General features: G+C 40.8%; 1 protein-coding gene across 1 annotated transcript; it reads right to left on the reverse strand.

Moving 5' to 3' along the window:
• Positions 1–238: 238 nt before the first annotated feature.
• cep85 (centrosomal protein 85) lies at positions 239–8,905 on the reverse strand (the record flags this gene model as incomplete). The annotated part of the gene is given in 3 exon segments (XM_036131359.1): positions 239–1,020; positions 5,275–5,406; positions 8,307–8,905. Coding segments are annotated over 2 exon segments (900 nt in total), but the record flags the coding sequence as incomplete, so codon positions are not given.
• Positions 8,906–10,736: the final 1,831 nt, after the last annotated feature.

Here is a 10,736-nt window from a genome sequence, read left to right on the forward strand (position 1 = left end):
AGAAATAAACTTGCCTTGCCTAGTTTTCCAATGTTTGACTAGATCCAGTATTTGTCTAGATCTCAATAACTAGCCAATTTTGGATGTACATAACAGAAAAACTAACTTATTTTAATGACTTATTTTTCCACAAAGACATTTTTTTTATCTTTACCTAGCAGCTAAAACAAGCTGGTTCTGCATAAATACAGTAAAGCTTTAACTGCAGGAAAACACAAAGACTTTTTGTTACGCTTACCTGCATTTGTTCCACTTGCAAGCGTAAAGTCTCCAGCTGCTGTTTTTGCTGCCAGCCAGAAAGTTCGCTACATCTGTCTTGCCGCAGTGGGTCGTAACTTTTGGGACCCGCGTGCTCCCTCAGCAGAGCCTGAGTCTGCAGACTGAGCGAGTTTGAATAAAGCCCAGCAGATCCGGCCGCGCCCGGCTGACTCCCCCTCTGATTAGAGGTTTCTGCTATTCCAGAGAGGCCGGGCCTCGCTTCAGGCAGAACCTTGTAGCTCTGCTCCATTCCTCCCCTGTAAGCCTCAGACACGGAGTCTGGGGGCTCTCTAATCCCGGCGCTCTGTAATCGGAACCTGACGTCGGGACACAGCCCTCCTAACAGGGCCGACTGGTTGAGAGTGGGCTCCACGGCCGGAGTGTCAAACCTCTGTCCCTCGTCCAGCCTGGTTTGGTCTGTGGGGAACAGCGACTGGTCCAGCCCGTTGACGAGGCTGCGGTAGCGGCTCAGGCAGTCTGGCCTCGGTCCCACATGATCAGCTCCTACAGGAGGCTGAGCGTCCAAGTTGGGCGAAGAGGCCGATTTAGAGAGCGAGGAAGACTTTGACGTGGAGCCGCTCGGGGTCCTTGAACCGGAGGATGACCTGTGACCCTCGGCCGAGGACGAAGGGTCCTCCTGGCCGAAGGAGCGGGGCTTTGAGGCCGAAGCGCCGGCTGTGGATGGCATGACATGTGCAGTGGGGATGGGGATCTGACTGCGGATGGGCTGGAAGGACGGGCTGCTGCTGGAGCTGCAGAAATCTATGGAGAGAGAAAATTGACAGAAAAGGTCACTAGATATAACATAAAAATGTTATTTTCTGACTATTTGACATCCAAATAAACTTCATGGATCAGTCCGGAGAACTGGGAACTCCACTGCAGGCTGGTTTCTCTATTTTCAGACAGCTAAGTAAAGTAGATGGAGCAGGGTTTATGGGTGGCCTAATTTGATGAGGTGTCACCTCTGAAAGAATTAACTGGCTCTGACTGACTCAACTCAGGGAATAGGCTTAGAATAGAATAAAACAAGCAAAGCTCAGGACGAACGCTCCACATCTGATCAAAAACAAAAATGCCATGCAACATAGAATCTGCATCTTTTATTTATTTATATACCAACACATACACACCACTGCCTCTATGAAAGAAAAAAAGCTCAGATCATCGTAATCACGCAAAGAAGAGCAGGAAGACAAAGACATGAGAACCAACCACGAGGCATCTTCACAAGTCAAGACAGTTTAAAATTAGCCTTTAGTTCAGAACAACAAACCTCAGAGATCTGCTGGAGCCTGAAAGTCGAGGAGTTACTCCAACTCAAAAAGCTAGCTTGGTGTGGCATTTTTTCCCTAAAGCTGAACTAAGGTTAGAGTAGCTGCAAAACGGGTTGAATCAAAACAGGAAGCCGCCTTCTGCATTTCCAGGAACCAGCGAAACTACCTGCGACGCGTAGACTGCCAAGCTGCGAGGTAGTCTGTATTACCCTCAAAAAGCCAGACCGGCCTGGACCGGGCTCTAAATGCATACAAACAAGCGTACACAGGAAAGGTTAGGCATATTTATAGCCCACCTCTCAAGTTACAGAGTGATCGGTGGGCGCCGCTTATTTCAGCACCTTGCCTCCTCCCAGTATATCACCCATCACACATGAAACCTTTTAAGCCACAACACCGTTAGGCTACAGCTTAACAGAGCCACAAGGAGGACGAACGGGTCAAAACATGACAGAAAAATCATTTCATTTGTAAAAATTTGCAAGTATCAAAAAAAAAAAGCCTTCAGGCTCTGCTGATTCATGACAGACTACAAGTCTAAACCGTTCGTAACAGGAACTTTGGCAAGCTGTTTGCTCTGCAGACATTCCTGCCTTTTGACGGTTTCTAATGTACCCAACACTGGAGCTTCTTCATGCTCGTCTGATAAGAAAGTTTACTCTACACTTTGAAAACGAAGAATATTTTGAAGTGATTTGAAGTCATTTTGTTAGGTGCAGATGTTATGACAAAGCAAGAAGCAGATCCTTCACATTAAAGAGAGGAAAATGGTGGAAATTCATCAGAGGAAAGGAGTAGAAAGAAATGACCAAAGGAGAAGTTGAGCAAAACTAGGTGAACCAAACCCAGGGGTCAGAGACCTTAACAATTTAAAGACTAATTTTGTCTTCAACTTCATGGTATAAAATTTAACCAGAACCGCAAAACGAACTTCAAGACAAGAAAAAAATAAAAATCTTTTGTTTTAAGCTTCAGACAGAAATGGGATCATTTGATTGACTGAAGAGGTACCTGCACCTCAAAAACCAAATAACTAAATAAAAAAAAGCATTGTTTATTTTTTTTGGTATTAACTTTTGCCATCAAAACAAGAAACTCAAGACAGTTTTCATTTATTAACACAAACACCAGCAGCATGTGCTTCATGTCATCTGTTTAAAGGTTAATAAAATTAGAAATACATCAAGTAAAAAGGTAAGAGTATATTGTGCTTTGCTGCATAAATCATGATAGTTTTGTAATTCCTACAAGTTCTGCTGGATTCAGAGCTGCTCTTAAAGAATCTACAAAACAATGTTTCCCTTATATGTTTGTTGGGTAGAAGAAGACCATTTCATCCCTTTCCATGTTAATGGGAAGAATGACAGCCAGTCTAATTAAACTAATGCAAATGGTTTAAACCCAAATGACGCCTAAACACTGAATCTATGCACCTTTCTCCCATTCACTAGAGCAAATTCTATGGACACAATGACAATCTCATAATACCTTTACATAAAAAAAACGATATTTCTCTGTCATTTTAGGTTTAAGTTATTATGGACCATTGTGGGATGGCTAAAGAGCTCCAGATTGCTCTCGAACCTCTGACCTAAATAATTAATAATTCTGTGAAGAGTTTGCTGAATACAACTTCAGCCATTCTCAGAGTGTTGCCTTGCTAGCCAAGAGGTCCGACAACTGTTTTCAATGCTAATTTATAATAAATAATACATTTTATTTTTACAGAACAAGCTGAACAATAAAGATAAAAGAACAAACGATAAAAGTTAAAGTGAACTGGCATCACAGAGAGTAAGCACTACTGAACAGATGGGTTTAGACTTGAACTGGTGGAGGGTGCTACGGATGTTGGGAGGTCAGAGCGGGAGAAAGCTCTGCTCCCCGTGGTGCTGAGGCGGGAAGGAGGAACGGTGAAGTCAACGGAAGAGGAGGCTCTATGGGTGCAGGAAGGAGTAGAGATGTGAAAAAGATCAGTAAGGTAGGGGGGAATGAGGTTGTGGATGACCTTATATGTACAGAAAGATTTTGAACTCTATTCTGAATCTAACCAGGAGCCAGTGGAGCTGCTGTAGGGCTGGGATTATGTGATGAAACGAGGAAGCTCTGGTAATAATGCGAGTATCTAAATTATGAACCACTTGTAGCTTATGCAGGGATTTTTAAACAAGGCCAAAGAGAAGAGTTACAATAATCAATGCGGAAGGTGAGAAGGCTGCGGACAAGAATTGACGCACAGTGAGGGGACACCGAGGGAAAAAGGTGATTAATGTCACGAAGATGAAAATAAGCAGAATGACAGATTCTCAGCCTGAGGTGAGGAAGAGTCTAATGAACCAGGGCTCTCGCCGGCGCATTTTAGCGTAAGGGACCCTTATGCTTAAAGTGGTCAAAGTTACACTGAAATTAGACCTTTACACTAATTTCAGTACAGCACGGATGTTTGAGAGCAACATAAAAAAAGTCAACAAAGCTCTTGAACGTGCATCAGCGTAGCTATAGACGCTATAGCGAGCTGCACTACGCAACGCTCCGCTGCGGGAATGCATCCAGAAAAGCAGTGAAACGACACATCAGTGCGTGCACACACCACCGCCGCCAGCCGTCCAACGTTTCATTGAAAAGAAAAAAAACCTGTGAACCATCAAAGGGAGAACCTGTCAGCTTTGGATAATATTGATTTGATTCCAACGAGGAGGATCTCAGTTTTATCACTGTTCAGTTTGAGGAAGCTGGAAATGAACCGGGATTTTATTTTAGATAGGTGGGAGTCAAGGGATGAGGGTGGGAGTGTAGAACTTAGCTTAAATGAAAGATAGCTGGGTGTCATCAGCATGACAGTGAAAATGGATGTGGAATTTCCAGAAGATATTGCCGATAGGAAGAATGTAAATAATCAACGGCATGGGTCCCAGGACAGAGCCCTGGGGCACGTCGGTCGTGACAGAGGATGTACGGGAACTAAAGGACTTAAGTTTACTTCAACGGTAAGTAAAAAGATTATTTCTTCCCCAAAAATCCCCCTTGAATGATGTCAGATGGTTCACAGAGATTTCTAATATCCCAAGACTGCATGAAAATAAGTTATGTCAGAAGTAGGGTCATCAGCTCAACATTTGTGCAGCATTCATTAGGAGCGCCTACCATGAGTACCACCTTAGTGAAGCTCTATCCTAACAGCTCCACTGTACTTCTGATAAATTATCAGTCCATTCTTCTATTGTCTTTCCTGTGGAAAGTGGAACCACCCATCCCAGGTGGCCATTCATAACAAACCACATTTGAGCATAATATTTTTTCACCACGTTCTAACACTGGAACCGCCTCCATAAGGACTTTTCCATTTAAAAGCATAATATGTGGCAAAACAATAATAAGCCTCCACACCCAGGATAAGGACTACTCCCTGTTTAGTTGCTCAGTAGTGATGTTCCAACAACAACTCCTCCCCTCAGCACAGCAGTGAAGAGGAATCTTGGATCACTTCTGGATGGACCGTTTCGTTCTTTCTAGAAAACCCTCCAGCATTAGATCACAAGTTTCTTCTCTCTCCATAAATAGACCAGTAAACAACAAACAAAATCTTTTCCATTTCTGCTAACTAAAAGTGTTGTGGATGTGTATTCAGGCATGCTAGCATCCGCAATAATTACCAAGCGGAGGCCGCTGTCAATCCCAGGCATTCTTCAAAACAATATTACACAACACAGGCTGAGGAAGAGCCATCAAAAGTCGTCACCTTCCGTGCTGTCAGATCTGGAAGTGCCGATCCCAGTGTCCCCGCTGTCTGATGTTCCCGGCCGGCGGCCAAAGCGGCTTTGGAACTTCTCTGAAACAGCTGGCGTCTGCCACTCCATGTCAGCGAACCGACCTAATGTGTGTTTGCACAAAAAGGCACAATGACAGTGGACTGTTACATCAACACACGAGGAACTGATGCAGCATGTCAACATTTGCACAGCTGAGTGTCGACTTACCAGGGGGTTTGGTTTCAAAATAACTCTGTGAGGCTGGCATTTTATCAAAGACAATGTCACCTGATTGATTTTTCTATCTAACAAGCTCTCTCTCTCTCTTTATATATATATATATATATATATATATATATATATATATATATATATATATATATATATATCGTTTAACTTTCCTACATTTTATCTTCCAATCAAACTTCAATGTAGTTGTTGCAATAAATCCTAAATTTACACAATTTAGCACATAGTGAAGAACAATATGAGATTGTCACGACACAAAATTTCAAACTCTATACCAATGTAAAGAAGAAATACCTGATATCTTTTTTGATACCATGGCAAGATTTTTTGAAGGCACATGTTTAATTCTGGTTAGTAGCAAAACATATGATTGATTAAAATATGGCAATATTTTAAACTTCCTCCTTCATTAGAGGGGGACCCAACAAGTAGGGCACAATAGTAACCTTTGTTTATAATAATATTATTAATAATAATAATAATAATAATAATAATAATATAACAACAACAATAATGAACATTTAAAAGTATCACTTCCTTGTTTGATAAAACAGTAGACAGGATAACACTTAGTATTAAGTTCCCATAATATTTTTCACATTTTTTACAGTGTAAACACGTATCTGCTATTTTTATTTTGCATTAAGTTAGATTTTCTTCAACTGGTCAACTACAGCAGCAGCAGCGTAGGTTTCCTATTTATTTTTTTTTCTGCTCTAATTGTCAGCTTCAGCCGGGCTCCGCTATAACTTGTGTTATAATTAGCCACATTGGCCTCCAAAGCTTTAAAACTAAACAGAGATGTAATGGAAGGGGGTGCGCGGGTTTGTTTTGTTGCTTCACCATTTCTTAGCCAACTGAGCCGTCAGCTGATTCACATTTGTACGGCAGTATTCGACAACCCTAGGTGAATATGTTAAAAGGTTTTCAGAATGTAAAAACCAAAAAGTGTGGCGCGCATTTGCATCCACACCCCTCTCTACGGTGACACCCTCAAATAAAATCTGTTGCAACTCAATTCACAAATGCAGTCAACCTATGTGTTTTAATCCAAATATAAATACAGCTATTTGGTGAGGACCTCAGGGATTTGGTAGACAATATCAGTAAAGAAACATCAACATCAGGACCAAGGAGGAACACATCAGGTCAAGGATTAAGTTGTGGGGAAGTTTAAGTTTAGGAAATAAATTCAGGTTATAAAGCTTTGACCCAACCTTTCACAAAACATTGTGTCGCCCATCAACAGGAAATGAAAGGAGCGCCAAAAGACTTTGGGGGAGCTGCAGAGACCCACAGCTCAGGTAAGAGAAACAATTGATAACAATTTATAGCCTGCGCTCCAGTTTCCCTCAGTCGGACAGTAGGAAAAAACATGGACGCTTGCACTGTTGTTAAAAAGAATGACGACGACAATAACGCTGATCTAGATGGTATTTTGTGCAAATAAACAGAGCTGAAACATCCCGTCTGATGAACACTGAAAGGTAGCACCTGTACGACTGACTAAATGTTCCATAAATAATAGAGAGCTGCTACAAAGTGTGAGGTTTTACTCAATATTGCTGCAGGAAGCAGCCATCACGAATGCCGATGTCGGGTACCGTCCTGCAGCAACGACTTTCCGACTCTTAATACCGACTTTAGGGGACGTTCCAGTTACATTTTCCGATCCGGAGGTCATGAATCCTTACTACCGAGGACAAATGGAACGCACTACAAGTCATCCACTTCACAATTGTGTTTTTGGATGGAAAAGTTGCATAAATAAAAAGCATTTTTATTAATCTGGACAATCTCCAGTTGTAATTGTACAACATGCCATGTAAGGGGAGACAGCAAACGTGTCTCAGGAGATCCTCCAGTCAGAAAATAAATATAACAAAATAAAAATCTAAACTGACCTTTATGCAAAAATTTTATGTGAGGTGGAAAACTAGCTTCATCCTGCCAGTGACACACCGTGGAGGACCAAATCTGGCCCAAAAGTGGGCTCCACAAAACATAATGGTACAAAGTTAAACGGACATGGTAGATCTGAAAGGTACTATAATGTTGGCATGAAGTTCTGTGTAATATTTCAGATATTATCCAACTTTAACTCCCACAGTTGTGTGGCACGGTGAAAATTTAAGAACAGAGTGGTTAAGCAACAGGACACAACAGCTGTTCCCAACCAGGACTCGCTGTTCTAAGTTACAACAAAAATAACAACATGGGCACATGTCTTACATAATCTCTCTCATAATAACAACAACAACAATAATAATAATAATAAACGTGTTTGGTTTATGCGGCTGCATGAAGCTGTACATTGCAAATGTGACTAAAACTGATGGATACAAACTGAACAATAAGGCGCCAGGAAGGTAAAACTAACCTTAATGGGTCGCTAATTCAAAAAGGAAATGCCTCGTTAACGAGTCAAAGCGAGCGCAGAGCTAACCACGAGAGACTAAAACGGACGCTGTCATTTACCTAAATATGCACTTTTATCTACCTGGCTAGAAAAAGACTCAAATTTAAAAAAAAAATAATCTAATAATTTTCGCTTTAGCGTCCTATTTTTGATGTACCAGGACGCGCGACGCCGTTAACCTTCTTAGCTAATCCGTGACAAATCCGCTTCCGTCGAACAAGCTAACAGCTAACTCGGCGCTGCGATTTACTTGGCGAAAGAAGTTCGTGCAGCCTTACAAACGCCACACAGCTTTTCCGACTGAATTCGCGGGCAGAAACCACAATTTGGGCGCTTAAAAGCCGCACGCCTTACCCGAGTCTCTACATGAAGACAACCTGGAGCCTTAAATCTCGGATTAAAGGCTCGTAACTGATGCCGAATCTGTACCATCCACTGCCGCCGTTGTTCCGCTAGCCAACGGATCCTCCTCACCAAGACAACCCTCAAGACACGATGGCCGCTCGTTTAACGTCACCGCACCGCCCGTCACACTCCGGGGATGGACGCTATCTGAACGCGTTTCAGGGTCTTCTTAAACTTTACGGTCGCCTCTCCGTAATTTTGTAACAGTTATCCTCCTGTTTGTGTTTTGTGTCGCATCTTTTGATATCGATGTTGACACGTTAAGGCAAGGAAACGTTTGTCGCCCGTACGACCGAATGCTACCGTAAAACAAAACGAACAAACCCCCACGAAGACGTGCTGAGAACGGTAGAATAACCTGGAAATAAGCTATCTAAGAGGCTCAATAGTGTATTATTTTATTCGTTTATTATTTTATTTTAAATTTTACAAATTTAACGAAACCGTCATGGCTTGGACATAAACTTGTGTTTACGTTTTAAAGCAAATGTTACAGAATAACACATCCAGAAATGTTTTGTTGGGGATGTCGTGTAGGGTATAATATATAGAGATAATTTTTTAGGTGATTACAATGTACATCAAATTTTGATCTTCCTTATATATTTTTAAACAACCCAATATGTATGTTCACGTTTTCAAGCCCATATATAGCTAATATAAGATTAGTTGATATGTTGAAATGTGTTTTTCTCTACGCCTCTCAAAATAGCGTATGAGTAATTTTGAAATACAGTAACTTTCCTATTTGTTTAATCTAAATATGTGATCCTGAATATCTAAAGCGAGAGTCAGGGGTGAAAGAAAGTTGTTCAAAGGTTGTAATTATGAAGGACATAAACACAAAACACCTAAATAAATCTTGCAGTGAGGGTGGTCAGTTTGCCCTTTTGACATTTTGCACTTAAGCTGCTATGTTCACTTCATACCGACTTTTTTGGGTAAGAAATGGTGCCATCTACTGCAGGATGTGCCATACCAAGCATAGTCCTAGTCCTGTCCTATCAGAGTTTACTAAAAGGAAAGGATATAACCCGAAAATTACTTATATCATCAAGAAGGCATTAAAACTTATTTTGGGTTGATCAGAAGTGCTTTGATATTTTGTAAAATAGAACTGGCCCAAACGCAGATCAGACCAAAATGAATGATACAAAAAAATGAAGGACACACAATCAAAATAAATTATCAGATTATCAGACTTTTCATACCCACACATCTCAATGATTCATGACAATTCTTAGCTACAATTAAAAAAAAGATGATTTAAGACTTCAAAGCAAACTATTTCACTGTTATGCACTTACATTTTAAGTGCATAAGTGTGAAATGTTGACCTTGAGCAATTGCTACTGGTCAAACCACTACCTTTCCCCTCTTAAATTCCTGCATAATACACACACACACACATACATATATATATATATATATATATATATATATATATATATATATATATATATATATATATATATATATATAATTTTCTGCTCAACAAGGCTCAGTAGGATTCTGAGAAATGTGAATGGTAGCCCACTCTTACCCGTTGCCTCCTATAGCCCCACCTTGATTTCATCCCTGGAGTGGTGTAAATTACCAGCCATTTACTCATTGGTTCCAGATGGTGTGGTCCGTATGTTACAAAATGGCATGTCAAGATTTGATGCAGGGTAACTTTGGATAAATAGTGGAGCCCATATGGGCCCTAGGGGTGTTTCTGTAGTTTCAACTAGCATTCTTCTTTCCTAGTGACAACCTAAATGGGGTGTTTTCCTGATATAGGCTGTATTTAATTAAAGTGGTTCCCATCGACCATAAAAAAAAAAACAGACTGCCTCCTCTGGGTTAGTCTCTGCCTCAAGCTGACGGGCTTATGCCTCTTGGTGTCATTTTCAAGAGAGATGGTAGGATGGAACAATAGATGGACAGATGGACTGACACTTCTTTTGTAGTAAATGTGTTTTAAGATAAGACTGACCAGATAGGCAGTGGCCCATATCAGGGACGGGCTGCTAGGATTTCAGACATGCATGTGTAGATAAAAACGGTTTGTGCTAAAACCTCAACAAAACTTGCATCTAATGGAGGTGAATGTATTCAACATTGATCTAGAGTAGACAATGTTTCCTTATTTGTGTTTTCACTTCACAGCTACACATATACACTGCATTGTTTGTTAGTAATAAAAGACATATATGTAAACATGAAATGAAGTAAACATGAATATGTAGAGAGGAAAAACGATTGGAGGAGCCTAAAAACATTCAACTGAAAGCAAGTTGTTCATAACGCACTTCAGCATAAAGACCTTTGACCACTGGGAACTGACACATGGTCAAAAGCTAATTGTTTAAATTTAAAGTAGTTAGTTAGTATTCG

Source organism: Fundulus heteroclitus, chromosome 3, assembly GCF_011125445.2.
Source record: "Fundulus heteroclitus isolate FHET01 chromosome 3, MU-UCD_Fhet_4.1, whole genome shotgun sequence".
NCBI classification, from domain to species: Eukaryota; Metazoa; Chordata; class Actinopteri; order Cyprinodontiformes; family Fundulidae; genus Fundulus; species Fundulus heteroclitus.